We start from the raw sequence: 24484 nt of genomic DNA, 5'->3' as shown, positions 1-24484 counted from the left end.
CACACCTGTCACATACACAGACCCTCATTTTGCAGAGTGTTGCTGTGTATTCCTCTGCTTGCTCCTCTAGTTCCCTATGGCCCCATGTGTGTCCTTTTAAAACGCTGGGCAACACATCTTGCTGCCGTCCTGTGGTTCATTTAGTCTTTTTACTTTCGTAGGCCCTTGGATTATTTCCACTTCTTCCTGTTATGAATGGTTCCATTCTGAATATCATTAAACAAATGATTACTCACCCTTCCAGGGATATAGTTCCCCCAAGTGAACTTACAAGGTCGGAATGTGTGTTTGCACACACGCTTGTGTTCATATATATATTATTGTGTGGCTTTCTAGAGAGTTTGGGCTAGTGGGCAGTGCTTCCAACAACATAGAAGTATACTTTTCTTTACACTATGTTCCAGCTTTGTTTGTCTGCTATTTCATTTAGCAAGTGCATAGTGAGTCCCTAAAGGTGTTCTGTTTTGTTTTTAAAGACTTTATTTTTAAGTAATCTCTACACCCATTGTGGGGCTTGAACTCAAAACCCTGAGATCAAGAGTCACCCTCTACTGACTGAGCCAGCCAGGCACCCCGCCCCCGTAGGTGTTTTTATATTTCGTTCATTTTGTAGAGGCTGTGCAGTATTCCTAATGATAATTTACTCTATTTTCTTTATGTGTAAATTGATCATCTATCTGTTTTGACTATTTGACCATCTATTCGGTGAAATATGTTATTGACCTTACATATTTCATATTTGTAATAGATTTATATATACACACAGATGTAGACTGGCAAGTTTATACAGTTATTTTCGTCATCTTCTATTTTCCCTTCGTTTTCCATTTCATTGGGCAAAACTATTTTATTTTTATATATTCATGCCTATTCAGTTTGTCTCTGATAATATCCTTTATTTCACAATAGTCAGAAATTTATCTTCCTTCCACAGCTGGAATAAATATGCTATTCCATTTTCTTCTTTTCTTTCTCTCCTCCTCACATGTAAGTGTGTGACCCATCTGAGTGGGCCCGCCGTCATGGGGTAGGAAGCGGTCCTTCCTGCACTGTGCTGATAGGCAGGTGGATACCAGCTCTCCCAACAACATGCCTTCAACAGCAGATCTTCTCACCATTGTTATTTTGCTTCTGATTTGTAATATTAAGTTCTTAAAGAGTTTAAATCATTTCCAAAATCTCTATTTTGTTCCCTTGGGCTATTTTTCAATTTATAACCTAAAATCATACAGTTTAGGTAATTATTTTTAAAAAAACACAGTTCTGGCCAGTATAATAAGAAATAAAGTATAAATATTTGAAAGGAAGAGATAAATTATGTTTATTTGGTGATATGAAATACTTATAGAAACCTGAATTCAAGAGGTTAAATCTATTGAGTTTGGCAAAAAAAAAAATCTTAGCATTCTTACATATATTTTTTTAATATATTAAATCACTCCAGTCCTTATCACTTCTGACCACATAGCTAGAGTTGCTGGTTCATTTTGTTATCCCCAATCAATCTGTTCTGCACACCCTCGAAGCCCGTTCTTTCTGAAATTCAAGTCTGGTTATGTCATTTAAATCCCATTTAAAATCCTGCAGTGGGCTCTCCATAGTCTTCAGGATCAAGTTTTAACTCCTTAGCTCAGTGTTTAAGGCCTTTCCCATCCCCTGGGCTACCTTTGCCTCTTCCTATGTTAGACTTCTTTTCCCTCTGGACTCTCCCAGAAGTATCCCATAGAGCCCTTCAGTCTGAATTTGATGCCCTTCCTGTGTGTATCCACAGCACATTCTCTCTGTCTGAGCACTTAACACGCCTGTTGATAATTGTGTGTTTGCTTGGTTTTTGCCGGCTAGGTTGTTTGCTCCTTAAAAGCCAGACCGTGTTGTTTCTTTCTTTATGTTCTAATGCAGTGTTTGGTGGGACTTTGTACTTTGTTTTATACCCTTTTGAACCTACCAGTTTTTTTCAAACTAGATACACATTTTTATACCCCATAATGTTAATAACAGGTTTCAATTTTTTAAATAAGTAGATAAGAAAATGAAACAGGGAAAAAAGAAAGGAGTGGAGATAAAATAAAGCCAGGAATGAAGTTAAGTATACAAAAGTGTGTGCTTTTAAAGTGCTTGCATTCGCTAGTGGTGAGCTGTAGTTAGTTGACTTTACCCTTTCTAGGAATTGACATAAAGAAGACATGATGAGTTCCATGATTCACTGTGGTCATAATATAAAAATAAATCCACTATTGGGAGATACATAATTTTTCCGGTACTGATACCAGAAAACATTTCTTTTGTGGGCTTTTATAAAGAGGAAACTAATATAACCTATGTTATTTTCAACCTCCTTTCAGCAAATAAAGCAGTAGGTTTCACTGAGTCATTTCTTCTGAAACCTCTCATATAGGCCAAATGGCGTAGCTCCAAGTACAAGTTAGTGGAAGTTAATCTGAGTGTGGGAAAACAGACTGAACGAGAACTGGGAAGTAGCCCAGCAGGGCACATGGATGGTTGGATCACATCTTTGATCTGTAAAGAAAACCTGCAAGTAGATGTGAACTAGACCAGCATCCCGGTAAAATCTGAGCAACACCATAAAGTGATTCGTGAAAGGGAGGCACTGCTAATGAGTAAACATTAATTCAGACCCAAGCAAGATTTCATTTTCTACCTACTAATAAACCCAGATTTTGTTCGGTTTGCCTCTTAGAATCTTAATGGGGTCAGTGTGGTAAAATGGGAACTCTTCCTTAGGGAATTTATTAGGAACTATAAATTGATATCACCAATATACTTTCCCCTCTGTCTGTGAACCCCTTGAGGACAAGGACCAAGACCACATTTTGTTTGTTTTCTGTTCTCTATCTAAGCACGGTGCCAGGCACTGCATAAACACCCAGTAAAAGGCAAGTGAATGGAAGCACTTACATTCCGAGTAGTTTGGCTCAGCAGTTTCACTTACAGGAAAACGTCCCAAGGCAACGGTTCTAAATACAAGCTCACAAAAAAAGGCAAGTTAGGGGCACCTAGGTAGCTCAGTCGTTAAGCATCTGCCTTCAGCTCAGGTCATGATCCCAGTATCCTGGGCTCCAGCCCCGCATCAGGCTCCTTGCTCTGCGGGAAGCCTGCTTCTCCCTCTCCCGCTCCCCTTGCTTCTGTTCCCTCTCTCACTGTGTCTTTCTCTGTCAAATAAATAAATTAAAACTTAAAAAAAAAAAAAAAAGAGTTAAATGCACAAGTTGTTCTTTGTAAAAGTCTAGAGGATCTGTCAAGTCAGTTGTGTTGTGAATCTTCATATTATGATGCTCTGCTCTAAAAAAGGAGCCCCAAGTTTGAAATAACACAGAACTGTCACTCCAGGACTGGAAGGAACTAAGCTACAACAGCACGAGGATTGTGTTTGGGTGATGAAACCCTGGGTTTTCTAATGTTTCTAAGCACCAGCTACATACCAAATAAGTTAGCTGATGACATATTCAGGGGTGGCTGTGGGACAGGAAAGGACATGTTACTGGTTGTTTATTCTGGAGTTCACTGTAATGTTACCTCTGCTTCATCTGAGCCTCTCTCACCGGTCTTAAGTCTTACATCAAAACTCATTTATGGCATGTTTTATAGCAACAAGATGTCTAAGACCAAACATTATAATCTGGAGATCAGTATGCATCTGGGTCTGTCCTAATTCGCCATCTTTTGCTTCCTAACATTATGCTTATGTGAACCAGATGAAGCGGGAATATCTTCTTCATCATCAGCCGACTTTTACTGAGCGCTAACCATGTACTGTACCCCGTTCTTAACTCTTAACTTTTTAATGTACTTAATACAGAACTTTCAAGGATAGATACTGTTATTCTCCCCCCTTCACAGGTGAAAAACTGAGGCACCAAGATATCACCTGGGTTCAGTCTCAAAATCAGAAGTCTGCTTTTTAGCCACTATCCTCTGTTGCCTCCTTGAAATGGGCAAACTGGATGGGGAAAACCAGAGATGTGCAGAAGTCTTTCTGGGGAAAGATGATTGTTACTTAGCATCTGAGTTAATGAGGTGAAACACCAGGCATCTCTCCTAACAGCAACTTGATAGAAAAAGTTAAGTTATTTCCTGTACATTTTCCCCCATTTGTAGCCCAGGACTAGTTTGTGGGACACCTGGGTGGCTCAGTTAAGCTGCTGCCTTTGGCTCAGGTCATGATCCCAGGGTCCTGGGAGTGAGCCCCGCATCAGGCTCGCTGCTCAGCAGAGAGTCAACTTCTCCCTTTCCCTTCTCCCTGCTCATTTTCTCTTTCTTTCTTTCTCACTCTCCTCTCAAATAAAATCTTAAAAAAGTAATAATAATAACCTCACCCTTTCCATTTAGATTATAGCATTCTTTGTTTTGATGGAAGTCAGTTTCTCATTTAATTAATGTTTTGAAAACTGGATTTCTGTACAAACCCTCCAGTCAGGGGCACCTGGGTGGCACAATCATTTGAGAGTTTGGCTCTTGGTTTCTGCTCAGGTCATGATCTCTGTGTCATGAGATGAAGCCCTGCATTGGGCTCCGTGCTGGGCATGGAGCTTGCTTAAGATCCTCTCTTTCCTTCTCCCCCCAGCTCCACTTGTGTGTGCACTCTCTAGATAAATAAGTGAATAAAATCTTTATTAACCCCTACACACCTCAAATCAGCTACTCATCTCTTCTCTCCTGGTGTTGGTAGAAAAAGATGGCTGTGATACGAAGCATCTGTCCTTGTCCTGAGCTCTTTGCAGAAAAATTATCACGGAAGACCAATTGCCTTAACCAAGCTCCTTATATATTCATTCTTTTCAGTTTGGCGCCAGAGATATTCAAGGCAAACCCTGGCGTGGGTTGCTATCATGTAGTGACTTCTTGAGGTTGCCACTGTCACTGAATGAGGTGGAAGCCACTTTCATCCTTGTACATCTTTTCAGACTTCTAGACTCCCCCAGTGCTACAGCTGCTGCTTGTGAGAAAGGCTTGCCTTCTGGACAGCTTCTCCAGGCCTTCTTGCCTGCCTTCCTCTAGTAAATACAAAAATCTGTTATAGCATTCAATAAGTTGTGTTACGTAAACCACTGAGGAACTTAGACAAGTGCTTAACCCAAATAACTAATGTGCCTGTAAAGATACAGGATATCCCATCATTCTAAAAGGTTTCCTTGTGCTCATTCTTTGTCATCATCCCATTCAGAGATTGTAATCCCTATTCTGATTTTTTTTATACCAAGGATTAATTTTGTTCAGACCTTTTTAGAGAAGCCATAGAGGGGCACCTGGCTGGCTCAGTTGGTAGAGTATGCATCTCTTTTTTTTTTCCCATTTTTTTTTTTTAAGATTTATTTATTTATTTTAAAAAGCATGTACACATGTGAGTTAGGGGGAGGGACAAAGGGACAGAATCTTTAAAAAAACTCCCTGCTGAGCATGGAGCCCAATGCGGGGCTTGATCCCTGGACCCTGAGACCTGAGCCAAAACCAAGAGTCAGATGCCCAACCCGCTGGACCACCCAGGTACCCCGAGTATGTGACTGTTAATCTTGGGGTTGTAGATTGGAGCTTTACGTTGGGTGTAGAGATTACTTAAAACAAAAAAAAAAGCTATAGAATTTGCTTTTGTGATCTCAAAGAACACTTGTTGGTTCTGGTTACCCATCTAACCTGGGAAATGTTGCCCTGTTCACATGTGATGATTCTAAATCCGTCAGTGTGGCAGAAAGTGAGGTAATGGGAAGAGTTGCCAGTCATTTATGTCCTCTCATCAAGCTCCCGTGAGGAACCTCCATATCTACCATCCATGTCTAGTGAGTGATGCTACCTAACATTTTTTTTAGACATGGGCTGACTGTATAGGGATTAATTAGTCTGCAGCTAGAGAACCCAGGAATGCATGTGGATTGTACATGAACTCAACTGAGTCTTCATTTCCTCTAATTACCCATGCTTTCCCAGTTGTGCCTTTTTCACCTAGTTAGGTATGAGAGAAAAACAGTCCTCCTCTTCTTGGCTATTATTCCTGATTATACCATGTCATTTCCTTTTGGTAACTAGTAGGTCTTTGGTCTGTAAAACTGCATGAAGAATAGTAGGCATTCTCCAGAGGAAGTATGAGCTAGGACTTGTCGCAAAGGAACTTTGACTCTAAAAATAGATATGTGAATGTAAATGACCCAAACCAACATCTGTATAGTTTGGTTGGAACAAAACTCTGCAAACTCCAGGGACTCTGGCTGGGAGACAATACAGAGAGCTCATTACTAGAGAGAAGCAGGACTGAGGTTGTATAGGAAGCTTTTAACTCTTCATAGTTGCTTCATTTTAGGTAGAATTTAAAGTTCCTTAATGAACCAAATTGCCATAGTCCTATTTTTTTTTTAATGTTTACTTTTTATTTATTTATTTGACACAGAGAGAGAGATCACAAGTAGGCAGAGAGGCAGACAGAGAGAAGGGGGGTAAGCAGGCTCCCTGCTGAGCAGAGAGCCCGATGCGGGGCTCGATTCCAGGACGCTGAGATCATGACCTGAGCCAAAGGCAGGGGCTTAACCCACTGAGCCACCCAGGTGCCCCGCCATAGTCCTATTTGATTCCAGTAATATAATAGTTTATTTTGTACCCAGAACCTGTCAGGCATCGTGCTGTATGCTTTACATTCATTCTCATTTAACCCTTGTACAGTCCTTTGAGGTCAGTAAGATCATCCCCATTTGCAGCTGAAGAAATTAAGGCTCAGAGATGAACCTTGCCTGAAACTGACAAATCAGGGACTTGAATGCACATCCTAGCTTTATTTTATTTTATTTTAATTTATTTTATTTTATTTTTAAGATTTATTTGCAGGGGGGGCCTGGGCATCTTAGTGGGTTAAGTATCCAACTCTAGGTTGGACTCAGGTCATGATCTCAGGGTCATAAGATCAAGCCCTACATCTGGCTCCGTGCTCAGTGCAGTCTGCTTGAGACTCTTTCTTCCTCCCCACTGTTTGTGTGCGCTTTCTCTTTCTCTCTCTCTCTCAAGTTTTTTTAAAAAATAAAGATTTACTTATTTGAGAGAAAGAGCACCAGTGGAGGGCGGGGGGCAAAGGGAGAGGGAGAAGAAGGAAGCAGACTCTGCCCAGAGTGCGGAGCCCCAAACAGGGCTCGATCTCACAACCCTGATATCATGAGTGTCAAAAGTCCATTCTTCTTACTGTGTCCATGGCAGCTTCCAGGATGCTTTTAAAAAAAAAAAAAAAAAAGATTGTTTCTTCCATGAAGACATCATGAAACTCTTACCATCAAGAAGCAGCTGTATTACCTTTCTTGAGGGAAAAGGGCCTAGCGTGTTAGGGCTCCATCACAGTAGTAGTGCTTGGGCTGAGGAAAGCAAAGCACGCGATCACTGCGGCTCCCTGCCATTTACTGAAGTTGAAGTTCCCCTGTCAAGCTTCGGTGCGTTCATTGCGCACGGACGAGAGCTCCCTCTTGTGGTGGGAGCGCGCGCGTCTCCGCGCCCATAGCGAAGGCGCTGGGTGTTTCTCAGGAGGTAAATGTCCCTGCTTTCCAGTGAGCTGAGTGAATTGTTACCTCAAAGTTGAAGTGCAGTAGGTTTGGAACAAAGAAAGACTCAGCCCTGGAAATCAAAATGGATCCATAAAATCTATAGAAAGAGACCGGCCGTTATTCTGCTAACCTCCAGTCAGCTGAAAATCCCACAGGCTTTGATTCCCTTGTCACCCTCGGTATAGAGCAGGTTCTTGGGGGCTTCCTTTCAGTGTGGCGTATGCAGTGAATTTCCGAGTTCTTACTTCCCGTTGCTGTGGCAACGGAAGTTGCCAACTATTTTTTTTATATGGCAAATATTATTTGTAATAGTTATTAGTTGTTATTAATAACTAGTAGTTAATAATAGCTACTATTAAAATATTTTAATAAAGATATTTTTAATTTTTTTAAGTTGCCAACTATTACTTTTTTATATGGCAACTATTATTTTTAATAGTGGTAGCATTTTGTCATCTTGGCGGTGCACACATTGTTTTATTCTTTTTAAAGATTTTATTTATTTATTTGACAGAGATCACAAGTAGGTAGAGAGGCAGGCAGAGAGAGAGGGGGAAGCAGGCTCCCTGCTGAGCAAAGAGCCCAACGTGGGACTCCATCCCAGGACCCTGAGATCATGACCTGAGCCAAAGGCAGAGGTTTAACTCACTGAGCCACCCAAGCACCCCTTCCCACATTGTTTTAGAGATCGAATCTTCATTATGTTTCTGCATGGCTATCCTCAGTTGACGTTAGGGGAGAGGGTAGATGGAATAAGGCACACACACACACCCAAAGATGACCATGTCCTAATCCCCGGAACCTGTGAATTTATTACCTTATGTGGTAGAAGGAACTTGACAGATGTGATTAAGTTAAGGGTCTTTAAATGGGGAATTTAATCAGGCATAGAGTGAGCATGAGAAAAGCCAGTATGACAGTTGAACCAAAGAGAAAGATCGGCAGATTCTGTGCTGTTGGCTTTGAAGATAGAAAGTGGAACCATGATTCAAGGAATATACAGGTGGTCTCTAGAAACTAGACAAAGGAACAGATTCTCCCCTAGAATTTCCAGAAAGAATGCTGTATTGCTGGCTTACTTTAGAATTCTGACCTCCGGAACTATAAGAGAATACACTTAAGTTATTTTGTTTCTTTTTTAAAGATTTTTATTTGTTTGGCAGAGAGTGTGCATGCACAAGTAGGGGGAGTAGGAGGGAGAGGGAGAAGCAGGCTCACCACAGAGCAGATGGAGCCCGACGTGGGACTCGATCCCAGGACCCCAGGATCATGACTTGAGCCAAAGGCAGTTGTATAACCAACTGGGCCACCCAGAACTCCAACTTAGGTTTTATTTATTTATTTTTTTAAAGACAGAGAGAGATCACAAGTAGGCAGAGAGAGAGAGGAGGAAGCAGGCTCCCTGCCAAGCAGAGAGCCCGATGTGGGACTCGATCCCAGGACCCCAGGATCATGACCCGAGCCAAAGGCAGTTGTGTAACCAACTGGGCCACCCAGAACTCCATCTTAGGTTTTATTTATTTATTTTTTTAAAGATTTTATTTATTTACTTAACAGAGATCACAAGTGGGAGAGAGAGAGGAGGAAGCAGGCTCCCTACCAAGCAGAGAGCCTGATGCGGGACTCGATCCCAGGACCCTGAGATCATGACCTGAGCCGAAGGCAGAGGCTTAACCCACTGAGCCACCCAGCTGCCCTCCAACTTAGGTTTTAAACAACTAAATTTTTGCTCCTTTGTTAGGGCAGCAGTAGGAAAAAATAGACAAAACAGTGAAACTGAGAATCAAAATGGTTACATTATAATCCAAGCCAAAAGTCTAGAATTACTTGTGGAACTGTGTTTAGATCATTGTTTTATATTAGCCAAACTAGGCCGGGTTTGTTCTATGGGAACAGCTCCCCCCACCGTCTTAGTCATGTAAAACCACAGAGCTGTGTTGCTCCTGCCACATGTCCATCTCAAGTTGGAGGGGTCCTTGTGGAAGGTCCTTCTCATTCAGGGACCTAGGGTGACAAAGCCTCCACCACATGGAACATAGCTGATCACTGTGAGAGGGTCAAGGGAACATGACTTCCTCCCAGAAGTGACACGTGTAGCCAAGGATCTGCTTGCTGTATGGCTGTGCATCATTTCAGGGGCTAGGAAGTGCCCATCCTGCTATTTGCCCAGAAGAATTATAGTGAGGATATTTGGAAAGAACACTAATTACTACCAAACTCTCCTTTGATAATGATTTTCTTGCTGTTTATTATTGACTAAAGACTCAGGATTATATATCCCAGTCTCATTTTGGGACTTACTGTATGTAGGTCATTTATACTGTAACTACTTTTTTAAAATCTTTACTAAATACATGAAACACTTGCCAGTAAATGTAGATGATGTTCAATCTAAAATGGCCTGTAGAGGGCATACCTTCTTAAACAACTACGGCCACGGATCCATGTCACACTGCTGCTAAGTACAACAACCCCCCTCCCCCCGCTTATAGTTGTGTACTTATAAAGGTTAATGTTATCATTTAAAAGATTAATTTGACCACAGGGTAATTTATGAAGAGCCTTGTGATTTTTCACAGGAGATTGCAATATGACCTTTTCATTTGCTTTCTTTATGCCTTTGGCAAGCAGATATTAAAGGGCTTTTCTTAATTGGATTGATTTCAAGATTGGTTTTTCCCAGATTCTAATTATTTCTCAAATATCCCTTGTGTAGTAACATGGTAAGTATCTATAATGTAGATTACAGAGGGCTACTGTATTTTTAACCTCTTAAAAAAGCTTGTTCGATTTTGTCAAAATAAATAATTTTAATAATCATTTAGAGCACTTCAGAGAACTTCTTATATATCTCTGAGGGTCCCAGCAGCTACTGAGAAAGGAAGGTAGGACAAGTGAAATCGTTAATCGTTTTATAGATGACAGAACTGGACAGCAAACAAATAATAGTACAACCTGCTTCTGAATTTTTTTTTTTTTTAGATTTTATTTATTTATTTGACAGAGAGAGATCACAAGTAGGCAGAGAGGCAGGCAGAGAGAGATGGGCAAACACTTTCGGAGAAAGCACTGTGAGAATCAAGTGACTCTGGAATTTGTAGTAGAGATGATTGTCTGCTATACTTTTGGTAAACTTTGCTTCACAGTCTTTATATAATAAGATCATGCGTGTGTGTGTTTCTATGTGTATACGTATTTGTATGGATGTGTGCTTTTTTTTTCTCTCTTTGGAAAGTCCATTTTTTTAAAGATTTTATTTATTTATTTGACAGACAGAGATCACAATCAGGCAGAGAGGCAGGTGGGGGGGGTGGGGAGCAGGCTCCCCACTGAGTAGAGAGCCTGATGCAGGGCTCGATCCCAGGACCCTGGGATCACAACCCGAGCCGAAGGCAGAGGCTCCAACCCACTGACCCACCCAGGCATCCCGGAAAGTCCATTCTTAACGGTGGAAGAGGGGGGCAATTTTGCCCCCAAATTGGCCGGGGATCCTGTTTAGCACTTCCAGTGCAGAAGATAGGCCCCACAATAAAGAATGATCCAGCTTAAAATGTTAGTAGTGCCAAGTTTGAGAAATCTCTGCTGGGGCACAGAAAATCAAAATAAATTGATTTAGGCATATCTAAAACTTCTTCACATTAAGAATACAGCTTTTTGGGGCACCTGGGTGGCTCAGTGGGTTAAAGCCTCTGCCTTCAGCTCAGGTCATGATCCCAGGGTCCTGGGATCGAGCCCCGCATCGGGCTCTCTGCTCAGCGGGGAGCCTGCTTCCCTTCCTCTCTCTCTGCCTGCCTCTCTGCCTCCTTGTGATCTCTGTCAAGTAAATAAATAAAATCTTAAAAAAAAAAAAAAAAAGAATACACCTTTTCTGGGGCCCCTGGCTGTCTTAGTCAGTACGGCATGTGACTCTTGATCTCAGGGTTGTGAGTTCAAGCCCCACACTGGATGTAGAAATTACTTTAAAATCTTTAAAAAAAAAAAAAAAAAAGTACAACTCTTCCGAAACTTTTTTTTTCTTTTTGCTTGTTTTGTTCTGGTTTTAAAATTCAAGTATTTTTCTTAATTGAAGGATAACTTAGTGAAATGCACAGATCTTAAATACATAGTCAAATCGGTTTCGACAACTGCATTTAGCCATGTAAGCCCACACCCCCTCCATATATGCAGTATTTTCATCACCTTTTAAAGTTCTCTCTTGCCGTGATCTGATTCCAGAAATAACCACTGATCTATTTTCCAAAGACTTCTATCACCATAGAATTGCCTGTTCTAGAACTTTATATAGAATTACATAGTATATATATGTTCTTGTGCCTGGCTTCTTAGCATCTTTTAAAAATTCATCTGCATTGTTGTGTTTATCAATTTGATCCCTTTTATCAGCAAGTACTATTCCATTGTGTTGATATACCATGGATTTTTAATCCATTTTTTTACTTCTAGAAACATGCTATTTCCAGTTTGGCTAACCTGAGTAGAGTTACTGTGAACACTTCTTGTGCAAGACTTGGTTCACATGTTTTCATTTCTCTTGGATAAATATCAAGGAGTGGGATTGCATAAAAGTTCATATATTAGATATGTAGTTTAACTTTTAAGAAATGAAGAACTCTGGGATGCCTGGGTGGCTCATTCGGATAAGTGGCCAACTCTTGATTTCAGCTCAGATCTTTGTCTCAGGGTTGTGAGTTCAAGCCTCGCACTAGGCAGCATGGAACCTACTTTAAAAATAGAGAGAGAGAGAAAGAGAGGAAGGAAGGAAAGTGAAGAGCATTCCAGGACCACCTGGCTGGCTCAGTAGGTAGAGCATGTGACTCTTGATTTTGGGGTTATGAGTTCAAGCCCCCTGTTGGGTGTAGATATCACTTAAATAAATAAATTGTTTTACAGAAAAGGGGTAACTCCTTTGGATCTCCTTCCTCCCCGGGAGCCTTGTACTATCACTTTGCTGTCCCTCAATAAATCTTACTTTGCTGCCCACAAAAATATATATATATTTGAAGGAAGGAAGGAAAGAGAAAAGTTAATAGCTTTCCAAAGTTGGAACCTGCCATATTAAGCGTTGGGCTATCTATACGCCATACTTCATAGATTTGTTGTAAGGAAGAAATTAGATAATGCATGTGAAGAGCTTAGTGTGGCATGTAGCAAGTAAGGGCTTGACTGATAATAGCTGTCTTTATATTTACTCTCTCTAGCTGGTAACTTCTAAATCTCACAGTCTTGAGTGCTAGAACTATGTATGTGTCTTACTGCTTATGTAACATCAGAACTTGGCTGCCCCACAGGCAGTTCTAAGTCAGCATATACAAAACTGAATTTTTTTTTTTAAGATTTTATGTATTCATTTGACAGCACAAGCAGGGAGAGAGGCAGGGAGAGGGAGAAGCAGGCTCCCTGCTGAGTAAGGAGACCAGTGTGGGACTTGATCCCAGGACCCTGAGATCATGATCTGAGCCAAAGGCAGGTGCTTAACCAGCTAAGCCAGCCAGATGTCCCACCAAACTGAACTCCTACCCCCAGCCCCAAAGGTGGGTCTCATGTGCATCCTCTCATGTGCCTTATTGTAAATCCTGTTGGCTGCCCAGGGCCTCTCCCCCTCTTGCACATCTCACACATCACCCAGGCTTTTTCACGTGACCATATGTCTCCGTCCCCCACTGTCGCTTCCCCAGTTCTAACTTGCTTCACTAGCTGTCTCCTGGATCACTTAAAATAATGCATAACTGAGGCCCATAACTTGAGGATTGCCATCCACAGTTCATTGCTTAACACTGCAATCAGAGGGATCTGTCCATAATACAGACCTGATCTTGTCATGGTCCAGTTAGAACCTTTAGTGGCTTCCCAAGGTAAAGTCTCTTCTCTCCTTCCAAGGCCTTCATGCTAGAGTTCAATCTCCCACCTCCTTTCATAAGCTTGGCTCCCACCCCCTAGATTTCTTCCCATAGCCAGTCTCCTCCTTAGAGGCCTTTGCCTGTGCTGCTTGTTCTATCTACACTGAATAAATACCGTCGCCCCTCTTGCCTCCCCCCTCCCATCCCATTCACCTAGCCTATACCTCTTGAAACTCAGCCAGGATGTTTCTGAGAGCTAGGAAGCATCCTCTGCCATCGGGCTCTTTTTCCCTTTTGTTGGAGGAAGTGCCGCCCCCCCCAGCCCATGTGCCCTAGTGTGGCTATTATGGCAGTATTGCCTGGTACCCACCTGGCCCCCACCCTAGACTGTGAGTTCTCAGAGGACAGGGACTATTTTTCACTCATCCTAGCATCCCTAACACCTAGAACAGAGCGGGTCCCCAGTAAATGTTCGGGAAATAGAATAGTTGTATTGTTGGTATCAAAATTGACTTAATTTGCTTTTAGACCTGTTGGGGATGAGTGATAGGGAGTGAAGCCAGCAGCATTTGGAATTGCTGTTTCCTTACCCATTTGTCCTGTCCTCACAGCCTGATGAAAATTCACTGGATTTCTCCTCTTGTATGCTACGGCCTGGGATTAAAAATGCTCAGGAACTTGCATGTGGGGTGTGTCTTTTAAATGTGGACTCCAGAAGCCGGGTAAGTGACACGCCTTCCCCTACAGCTGGCAAAGCATTTCCCTCACATGACCTCCGGGGACCCCTTCCCGTTTGGCCCCCTCCCCTACCAGGGCTATGACCCCAGGAGGGCATTTTGATGAAGCCCTGAAATCTGACCACAGAAGGACATCGGTTCTACAAAAGGGCAGTGGGGGGAGAGGTTGCGTGAAGGGGGGGAGGTCTTCCCTTCCCGGCAATGCAATGCTGTCTGCGCTGTGCCCGCAGTGCCCCGAGCACAGCCAGGTGGGGAAGAGAGGAGGTAAACCCAGAAGGCTTTATTTGGAGGCATGAGGCCCTGCTCTGGGAATTTTGTTGACCTTATGGTTTCAACATTATTTCAGAAAGAAGAGAAGCCTGCAGAAGAACATCCTAAAAAAGTATGAACCAGTCACACATTATCTTAGCATCTCCATCTCAATTTTGAGTGTGGAAAGCAAATCCGATGATTCCACTGTCATCCTGAACTGTTCTGATCGTGAATCGTTTCCCGAGTCATGTCTGTTCCCATAATGTTTGATTTAACCAACTAGTGCGTCTGTGTGGATCTGCTTGTGTCTTGTTTGCACGCTTGTAGCTCATAATTGGCTTCTGGTGTTGCAGGCATTTTTCCCTGTGATGAACAAGGTAACAGATTGAGCAGTTTCTGGAAGACTGGAAGTTGTGACACAGAGAATGAAATCAAAGAGCAGCAGGATTTGGCAGTTATCAGACAAAAACAAATAGGGATTCAGAGTTTTGTTTATTATTTGTAGCACTTTAGAAAAACCCCCCAAGGAGTCAAGGGTAGGACTGGCTGAGTGGGACTTACCTGCAAGCATTAGTTGTCTGGGAATAATTCTTAAGTGCTTTAATATCTCTTTTACAAACCCTGTACCTGGTTGACACTTTAATTACGTTGATTCAGTTATCAGGTTCCAGTGGCCTTAGTCCATGAGAGTTTTCGGTCTTTTTTTTTTCCATGAGAGGACTGTAATCAGTCCCAGAAACGTGGGGATCGCAAGTATAGTTAAAGGCCAGCCTAGGGGAAGGCTTCCTTCGGCACAGTGAGGGATAAAAGTCAGCCACAGCCTTAGCTATTTTAGTTCCCATATAATGAACACCTCCCCCCGCCCAGCCTCTGTCTGCCTTGTCTGTGAAAGATTTGGCCTTCTTGTGCTAAAACTGGGTTTAGTGGTAAAGATTTTTTTAGACTTTTAATTAGCAGCAAAGAACTTTCTCACTTGAATTCCTGTAGCTCCCTGCTCAGGCTGTGTGTGTGCCACGCGGCCTCAGCCTGTGGCCTGGAGCAGTGTTCACGCGGGTCGCTAAGCCATGCTTAGATGCCGACGCAGCCTGACTCGCCCCACATCTCTGCTTATTTTTGGCAGGCATTCAACTCAGAAACCGACAGTTTCAAGCTGGCATATGGAGGACACCAGTATCACGCCAGCTGTGCCAACTTCTGGATCAACTGTGTTGAACCAAAACCTCCTGGCCTCATCCTGCCTGATCTGCTCTGAAAAGTTCCTCAACAAAGGACCCACTGGGTTTTGTTTTTTCCCCATCACACCCCATGAGGTGACGGGAAGCCAGAAGCAGAATGCAGGTACTGTGCAGTGCACCTCCGTGAAGCTGTATGAAGATTCCCCAAGCCATAGCGGGGACAGAGGAGCTGCCGGGTTCCCAGTCCTTCCTACAGATGCCCTTTGTCCCCCGGGGTCCCGCTGCCAGTCTTGGGGGTTTGAGGTAAAATCACCTTGCCCAGACTGCACGTGGTACCAGAAGTTTGCTAACTTACCTTTAGTTCTGGTAAGATGTTTGAAGACACGGACCACAGTTTTCTTTCTCTGAGGAATAACTTGCTGCTGCAGTATTGAAACTGTGAAGAACTGATGTTTGAAGAAAAGTCAGTTGTTGTTATAGGCCTAGAACTGGCGAGCATGTGTTGAGCCAGTGCTTGCTTACTTACATCTAGAACACCGTTGCCCTGTGTGGTAGAAGGCACTTACCCACATTTAATTTGTTGATATCTGAAATGAATAAAAAGGGGAAATTGTGATGCAGCTGTTCTTTTTATAGAAAAACTGCTCGTCTCCGTGGGACAAGGGCAGGTAGGTGAGGGTGGATTCACCAACTTTACTCTCACAACCGAACCAGTTCTGCTTTTGTTCATTTATAACCCTCTAAATTTTCAAGACGGCCTTTCCTCCAAATATGCCGGGGCACTTTGCAATGAACTGAATGTTCGCTCTGACAGAGGCCCAGATTCTCATCTGTCGGATGAATAGCCTTCCCCTTAAGAGCCTCCACAGAAAACTTCGGTTTTCTGCTTCCTCAAAGACTGTGAACATGGTACTTTTGTTCAGATGAGATTTGGAAAGGCAGCTGGATGAAACCTCCTTGCAGTGGCCTTTGTCCAGATTTCCAGAAACAATGGCACAGGGACCATTGCTACCTGACTTGGCAGTATCTATGTGAGGGACCTGAAAATGAGTTTGGTTAGAAGCTGGAGCTCGTGGCCTACTGAGGCAGGCAGTGAGATGGCTGTTTACAGTGGAGGTACAGGACATAGAAGCAGTGGAAGAAAAGGGTTCTAAAATAGATGGAATTCTAGAAGGAAGAGGCTCATGCTCGCTGTCTGGTGTGGGGAATTTTCTTTGCCACTTAAACTGAATGGATAAAATCAGTGGGGAGAGAAAAAGCCAAATCGTTAAGGATTGTGAAGTCCTGGGAAGAACAGGCCAAGCTAGGACATATTTTCCTCTGACTTGTGAAATTTGTGCTTTATGAAGAGATTCTGAGTTTTGTGTTTTACATTGTAGGCTCTCTGGCTTCAGTTAGTTTTATTTATAAACTGGACAAGTTAGTTTTGTCTATAAAATTGCTGCTTTACATCACTAATTAGATTGTTTTTCCTTCTCAGGACAAAACTTTAGAAGGGATTCTGTTTTGTTCCATCTTATCCTTTTTAGCCTCCATCTCCTCCGAGAGGTACAGAATGTTCTCTTGAACAGCTCCTATTGACACTTCTGCTTTCCCTTGCTGTGCTCGAGTGCAGACAAATGAGGAGGTGGATCTGTTTTTCTCTTTTTCTCCACATTCATCTCCAGCTCTCACAGCTAAGTTACTACCCTCAAGGCCATTGTCCTCCATGGGGCTCGAAGAGTGGCAGTAACCACACGAGGGGGCTGCTTCCTCAAGCTTCCCTGAGGCCTCTGTGCTCCGTGTCAGCCTGAGCAGCACCCAGCCTCCTCATGGCACCAGGATTCAAGCAGGCCACTGACCTGTCTTTACCTTCTTAAGAGGCCAGGCTGACAGACTGCCTTTGCTGGCGTGCCTCCCAGTTAGACTTTACATTGCTGAGACAGTTTGGGGGAATGCCATATGGACTGTCGTCGCAGTGGCCTATGACAATGACATTTTTAAAAGTATGTTCACCTGCTAACTAGGATGGTTCCATTCCTAGATTCCAGAATCTAGGAATGCTGCTGGCCTTACCAAGTATGAGGGGTGTAGTCGCCCCACGTGCAGGAGGAGACAGCGGACGTCACCCGGAAGCCTTGGCCGTGGAAGCTGTCCCAGCCCGGAGCAGCTTGTTTAGCGACAGCGGTGCACGCTCGCGTGCCCCCAGTAAGGACGTGGGGAGCGTGGGATAGTAGACACCGACGCTGTGTGCACAGCTTTATTCCCATGGCTCCACCTTGCATTCCACTTCACCTCGCCTCTGATTAGCCAAGAGTCCAGTGTCCTTGGAAACAGTAACCAAGGTTACTTACTTCCGCAGTGCGAATGGTGCAGGCGGCTTCAGCCCCACTGCTTGAGTGGCGATTAGTCAGCGCTCTTCTCTTTGGTATTGTATTTTGCTTTTCACCATTCTAGGGCTGTAATTTAATTTTTGTCTGGACACACTTGAGGTGGAGGCACAGGGTGTGCTACTGGCAGTGCTTTATTTTTTCTGTGGCTCCTAGTTAGCACTATGGGCTTCATCTTTTAAATTATTTGAATAGTTTTGTATGCACGTACATATTTTTGTTGGTTAAAGATGCCTTCTCCTTTTATTTGATGACTCGTGTGATCTCAAGCTTTGGTAAGATTATAGGACCTTCACAATAGAGAAATTTGCAGTGCTCGCTTGGCGCTGGGGATCACTACAGAAATCCCCCATCACCCTCTAGGTCACACACCTCCCTTTGGGAGCAGCTAATAAGCTCTGACATTTAGATTACAAAGGTGTTAGGCTTCTTAAGTACTAAGAATGCTTAGTTAATGTCCCAGTCATGGTGTTGGCCAGGATTTCTGCAGGAAATTTTCCTACCAAGAACATCTGTCACCAAGTGTTCCCTTCCCCTAGTACAGTGGTTATTTTTGAACTCTCGTCCACAGACTACAAGCCTTACAGTTTGCCTTCATCCTAGGGAAACCACAGCCTCCACAGTCATGGATTGTTTTGTTCTTTTGACTGATGTTTGACCATGTGCTGATGTAGCATTTATGGGTTCCTCTGATTTTCCCATCGAACTATTAACTTCATTTTAATTTTCTTATTTAGACAATGGTGCACGTTTATAGAAGTAAATGGTATGAAACGAGGTAGAATTTGGATGGAAACCATTGCCACAGACCAGGTAAGATCCAGAATATATAATATATGTAAACATGTAACCACAGGCATTACATTTATGGCTTCTTGCCAAAATCGGGCAAAAATCTAGAAAATTATTCCACAAATAAGCAAGCTGCCACCTACCTGGCTGCTGAAGTAAAAGCATCGTGACCAAGCATGGGCAGCCTCCTGGCTCCCAGGAGTTTGTCGGGAGTGTGGAATAGGGGCGAACCGAGGAAAGGGCCGCCCAGTCCCTGACGAGGTATGTTGTCATATTTATTAGGAGCAGTGAACTGGGTGTCATTTTTAAATTCCAACAAAGGAAGCCATTGTTATTTGCTTAGCACTTGAGGTTTGGCTTAGGGCATTTTGTGTTCGTTAATAATCCAGCAGAAGCCCAGCTTTTGTTCAGCAAGGTCTTTGATGGAAGACTCGTGGCTTTGGGGCATTCCAGTTACTGAGAGACAACTGAAAACGGTATGTTTTATCAGAGTGTACACTTTGCTGTTTTGCCACTGTTATGGCACGGTGAAGGGTATTAATAATCTGTCCATTTGCAGGGAGGTCAAACATTGACACAGTTCAGCTGGGAGATCTAGTTTAAATAGCATTCATAGTTGTCACAGGAACCGTATTTTAATGTAGGGGAGAGCATCTTTCTTCCAGCATCAACACACGCATACACATACACACCCTGACATTCTTAGTAAAAATTCTAATGTGTTATGCAGATATATTTATTAAAAATAATGCTAATATAGTCCTGGGGCACAATGATTCCGAGAGGGTGTTTGCAGCAGATTTCATTATAATTAACAACTAGATAATAAAGGTTTAGCTTTTTAACTTACAGAGTCACTAAATAATAGGAAAGGAAAGAGTAGGGCTAATCCAGTAGAGACTGAAGCTGGTATCAATCCTCCCTAAGCATTTGTCTGGTCGGCAGCCTTGGGCAAAGCTGGTTTCTAGAGGGTTAATCAGGACCCAAAGTGATTTTTGCACTGAGCTCCTCCTGGACCTGCCATGATGCCTAAAGGCATGGGATTCAGAATACAGCAGAACCAAACAGTTTATTCAACTGTTCAAATTGTTAAAAATGATTAAAAGCCAGTTAAAGATTTTCATAAACGCTATTCCAAAATGTTGGTTTTAAAAATGTTACTAGCAATGTATGCATTCCCCTTGTGTTCTTCCCCTCCCGCCCTATCTTTTAAAATAAACACCCAGTGTAAAAAACACTTCAGGGAGAACCAAAAGTCAACCATTTGAAAAGAAGGTGAAAAGGGGAACAGACGGTGTGCAGCAGATGCTGGTACTGCTCAAGGGGCTGCTGATGCAGGCCTTGGTGGCATTATAGCCCCCAGTAAGGCATCAGGTGTCGGGACTCTTTCTCATAAACGTCTGGAACTATGCCATAAGGCGTCTGTACCATTTTAACTGTCGACTTCCCAAAGAGCTGGCGCTCGTAGTCTATCAGCTGCCTCCAGAAACCTACGTTGGGCCTGATGACAGGCCTGCGGGCCTTCACCCAGTTGTAGGCCTCCAGCAGGCACACACTGTGGCATTTCATCAGGTAAGCGATGCAGAGAGTGGCCGAGCGGCTCACCCCTGCGGCACAGTGCACCAGCGTGGCCCCGTGCTTCCTGCTCACGCTGTGGATCTTGTCGGCCACCGTGTCAAAGTACAGTCCAATGGGGGCATGAGGCATGTCAGCCAGAGGCACTTTAACATACTCAAACTGGGGCCAGTTGAAGTTGGGGATCTCGATGGTAGCATTAACGATGCAGGTGATGCCACGAGCCTGAAGGAGGTGCCGGTTGGAGGCCACACTGCCTCTGCCCAGGAAGAGAGAGGAGGTAATTTGAGCGATGCCTCCTACATCACCCTCAGAAATCATCCGAGGGGCCATTAGAGTCCGTGGAAGTGTGCTGTGACCTCTGGAGCTCATGAAGATGCTAGCGATCACACTTGCATCGTTGGAAGCAAGACCAGAGGGTTGAGTTTTCCTCCACCAAGGAATCCGAATCACCTTCTCCTTCCTGAAAAACACAGGGATCTGTCAGTACTTTCAATGCTCCCGATTCTGGACTCATCACGGCCCTCTCTAGTTTTGTGGAAGGGGAAAGTAAAAGGATTAAAAATGCTTCATTTCGGGGTGCCTGGGTGGCTCAGTGGATTAAGCCGCTGCCTTCGGCTCAGGTCATGATTTCAGTGTCCTGGGATCAAGCCCCGCATCGGGCTCTCTGCTCAGCAGGGAGCCTGCTTCCCCCTCTCTCTCTCTGCCTGCCTCTCTGCCTACTTGTGATCTGTCAAATAAAATAAAATCTTTAAAAAAAAAAAAAAACTTCATTTCTATAATAGAGTTCTTTCAAGGATGTAAACTAAATCATTTTCTATTGATTAACAGGAAGAGTAACCTAAGACTTTGACATATAAAATCAATGTTAAAACTTAGCTCCCTATTAGGGGCGCCTGGGTGGCTCAGTGGGTTGGGCCGCTGCCTTCGGCTCAGGTCATGATCTCAGGGTCCTGGGATCGAGTCCCGCATCGGGCTCTCTGCTCAGCAGGGAGCCTGCTTCCTCCTCTCTCTCTCTCTGCCTACTTGTGATCTCTGTCAAATAAATAAAAAAAATCTTTAAAAAAGCACAGGTGTAATTGGAAATAGTCATCCTATTCCTATTTGAGATAATTCTAAACTCAGAAACATGCACAACTGGTTCCTGAACAATGTGGCAGGGCCTTGCTCTTATTGAAGGGGGAGTAGTGCTCCTTGGTAATTAGGAAGAAATCAGAAAAGCTGATCGCTTCTAGAGCCATGTTCTTTCATATACCTGTTGGCTACTTCAATAGCTATGATCACTACATTTTCCTAAACCTAATTCTAGACATAGAGAGCTTACAAAGGTATAAAAATGATACCAGATTAGGTAATATATTCAAGGAGCTGCCTTTATAAACTGAAAAGATAATGAATTCAGAATGAGTTACAGAAAAGCCAAGAAATACGGTCACCTTAACCCTTTATTTTTTTAAGATTTTATTTGAGAGAGTTCACAAGCAGGCAGAGAGAGGAGGAAGCACACTCCCTGCTGAGCAGGGAGCCCAATGTGGGGCTGAGATCATGTCCTGAGCCACCCAGGTGCCCAGCTCTTTATTATTTAAAAAAAAAAAAAAAATAGCTAAGGGGTGCCTACAGGGCTCAGTTGAGCATCTGACTCTTGGTTTTGGCTCAGATTGTGATCTCAGGATCATAAGATTGAGCTCTGCTTCAAGCTCTGTGCTTGGTATGGAGCCTGCTTAAGATTCTACCTCTACACACCGCCCCCTCCACTGGCCCCATACTCTCAAGCTCTGCAATACATCATTCATAAATCAGTCAATTGATAAATAGTAACATGCTGTGGCATTTCCATGGCAATAATCCCAGGTACTTTGAAGGCCATGATCTTACATTAGTCTACTGGGCACCTGGCTCGCTCAGTCAGTATAGCATGTGAGTCTTGATCTCAGGGTTGTGAGTTTGAGCCCCACATTGGCTGCAGAGATAAAATCTTTTTTTAAAACATTAATTTATTTATTTGTCAGAGAGAGAGAAGGAGGGAGAACACAAGCAGGCAGAGTGGCAGGCAGAGGCAGAGAGAGAAGCAGGCTCCCCGCTGAGCAAGGAACCCGACGCAAGACTCGATCCAAGGACCCTGGGATCATGACCTGAGCCAAAGGCAGCAGCTTAACCAACTGAGCCATTCAGGCATCCCCAGAGATTAATTTTTTTTAAATATATTAGTCTAGGGGCACTTGGGTGGCTCAGTCAGTCAAACATCTGCTTTCAGCGCAAGTCATGATCCCAGGATCTCCTGTTTAGCAAGAAGCCTACTTCTCCCTCTGCCCCTCCCTCCACTCATACATGCATGCTCTAATAAAATCTAATAAATCTACTTTATTAATAAATAATAAAATCTTTAAAAATATATTAGTCTAAGAACATGAGCAGTTTAGTTAACCTGGGTGTGGTTAAACGAAACCATTACCATCCTCAGCCAATTCTCAGTTCTGGACAAATTCCATTAGCTTCAGATGCATGCTGGAATTAAAATTCAATTTAATATTTGAAGATCTTTCTTCTCTAATAATGTCTATATAGGACACTGGTAACAAAATAGAAAATACTGGTTTCTTGAGATTTTAGACCAATCACTTCCTCACACTGTTGCACAGTCTGGGCCTGCTGGGCAATGTGGTCCTCCCCACCCAGGGTGCCGTAGGGGCCCCCGAAATGACTGCAGTTGGACAAGAACACCCTCAGTGCCATAGACAAAGGTGGGGCTGGAGCCAACTCACTTGTGAGGAATCTGGTTACTCCGCAGTCCTGGGTCAGGATCTGGAAAGTCCTAATTGGAAGTGCTGATCACAGTGGCTACAAATCAGATCTGCAGAAAGACAGGAGGCAACAATGTGGCCAATCAGGAAATTCTAAAGCATTCCTCCTGGGTTTTATTACTAAACTGCGTTTGACTAGAATAAAACTAGCAAGTGGAAAGCAGGCTAACTAAAGAATGTGCCAGTAAGCAGTATCAACCTGAGTCTCATCTTTGTGTTAACTCATGGTGTAACAACTCTAAGTACAGTTCTGGCTGTAAGAAAGACACATTTTTCAAAGGAAATGCAGTAAGACACTGCTCACAGAGCCTGAGAAGGATGCAGAACAAGCTAGAGTGTCTTCCAAGGTGCCCTCAGTCCACCCAGCAGGGTGGAGGGCCGTGCGGTAGGACAGATGGCTCAGAAGGCTCAGTGGACCAAAGCCAGGGGATGCCATCTTTGCAGGGGGAGCTCCACGGGCGCCAACTACCAGAGCGGCGGCGGGCGGCACTCAGGGAGTGCATCCGCCTCCCACACGGGATCTCTTAGCTTTTCGGTTAGGGAAGCGTTCCTAAAACGTGTTCCTTCCCTACCCACCCCTCCGCTTCTCCCAGGTAACCATCACACTCAAACACGTAGATTTTTTACAGGCCTGGTGAGACGTGACTGACGTAGGAGCTCATACACCATCTGACCAAGCGTCCGTCGGGATAAGTGTCGAATTCTGTGCATGTGCTCGACATACAGTGACTCGACATAATACAGCTATCCCTCCCCACCTCCAGATTCCTCATGCTCCTTTAATTCATCCCTCCCAAACCTTCTAGCCCCACTGCCAAGCAACCATTGATGTTCTGTCATATTTTTACATTTCCTAGACTTTCTACACTGGAATCCTCACGTAGGAATTTGGTTTTGGCCCAGCTCTCACTCAGCATAATTATTCTGACACTGCCCTGTGCTGCTGCACACAGCCACTAGTCGGCTCCTTTTCGTTGCTGAGTACTACTCCCTGGCCCACATCCATCATGGGTTATTCACTTCCTGAGGGAAATTGGGCTGCTTGTAGTTTGAGACTATTCCTGGGAAAGCTGATGCATGACATGACATAAAGCATTCATGTATAGTATCTGTGTGGACACACACCTTCCTTTCTCTTGGTTAAATACCTAGGAGTGGAAGGGCTGGCTCCTAGGACATGTTCATATTTAACATTTATTAAAAGCTTTAAAAATAGTTCTAGTATGGGGCCTGAGGGGCAGGCTTCTAACTAAACACACAGGGATGTAAGCATCCACTGCACAGTCCTCTCCAGAAAGCCAGTATTTCCCAGAGTGGAGCTTCCCAATGTGTCTGCCCTGGTTTTGGTGGCTGCCACCCAGGGCCCACCTACTGACTGCCAGCCCTGGGGGTCAGCAAGGCTGGTGTCCCAGGACAC

The 24484-nt window shown here is 43.7% G+C and overlaps 2 protein-coding genes across 17 annotated transcripts in view; one reads left to right on the top strand and one right to left on the bottom strand.

Annotated features, from left to right (window-relative positions):
• The window catches only part of SYNRG (synergin gamma), an 85793-nt gene extending 69647 nt beyond the window's left edge, over positions 1-16146 (top strand). For 11 of the 14 annotated variants that reach the window (XM_059149718.1, XM_059149723.1, XM_059149722.1 and 8 more), the window contains 3 exons: positions 13978-14088; positions 14450-14485; positions 15476-16146. In XM_059149718.1, the coding sequence (XP_059005701.1) occupies positions 13978-14088; positions 14450-14485; positions 15476-15607 (279 nt within the window). In that variant the 3' untranslated portion in view covers positions 15608-16146. The remainder of the gene's footprint in view (positions 1-13977; positions 14089-14449; positions 14486-15475) is intronic. The other 3 variants (XM_059149730.1, XM_059149719.1, XM_059149729.1) reach the window with 1 other exon arrangement.
• A 3265-nt stretch (positions 16147-19411) lies between these two features.
• DUSP14 (dual specificity phosphatase 14) overlaps positions 19412-24484 on the bottom strand; it is a 28441-nt gene continuing 23368 nt past the window's right edge. For all 3 annotated transcript variants that reach the window (XM_059149742.1, XM_059149741.1, XM_059149743.1), the window contains exons 2-3: positions 23029-23117; positions 19412-20729 (exon numbers count right to left, since the gene is read on the bottom strand). In XM_059149742.1, the coding sequence (XP_059005725.1) occupies positions 20042-20638 (597 nt within the window). In that variant the 5' untranslated portion in view covers positions 20639-20729; positions 23029-23117 and the 3' untranslated portion in view covers positions 19412-20041. The remainder of the gene's footprint in view (positions 20730-23028; positions 23118-24484) is intronic.

The sequence above is a fragment of the Mustela lutreola genome, chromosome 15 (genome assembly GCF_030435805.1).
Source record: "Mustela lutreola isolate mMusLut2 chromosome 15, mMusLut2.pri, whole genome shotgun sequence".
In the NCBI taxonomy this organism is placed as follows: Eukaryota; Metazoa; Chordata; class Mammalia; order Carnivora; family Mustelidae; genus Mustela; species Mustela lutreola.
The sequence above is the reverse complement of the archived record's forward strand: the minus strand, read 5'-3'. Positions and strand labels throughout refer to the sequence as shown.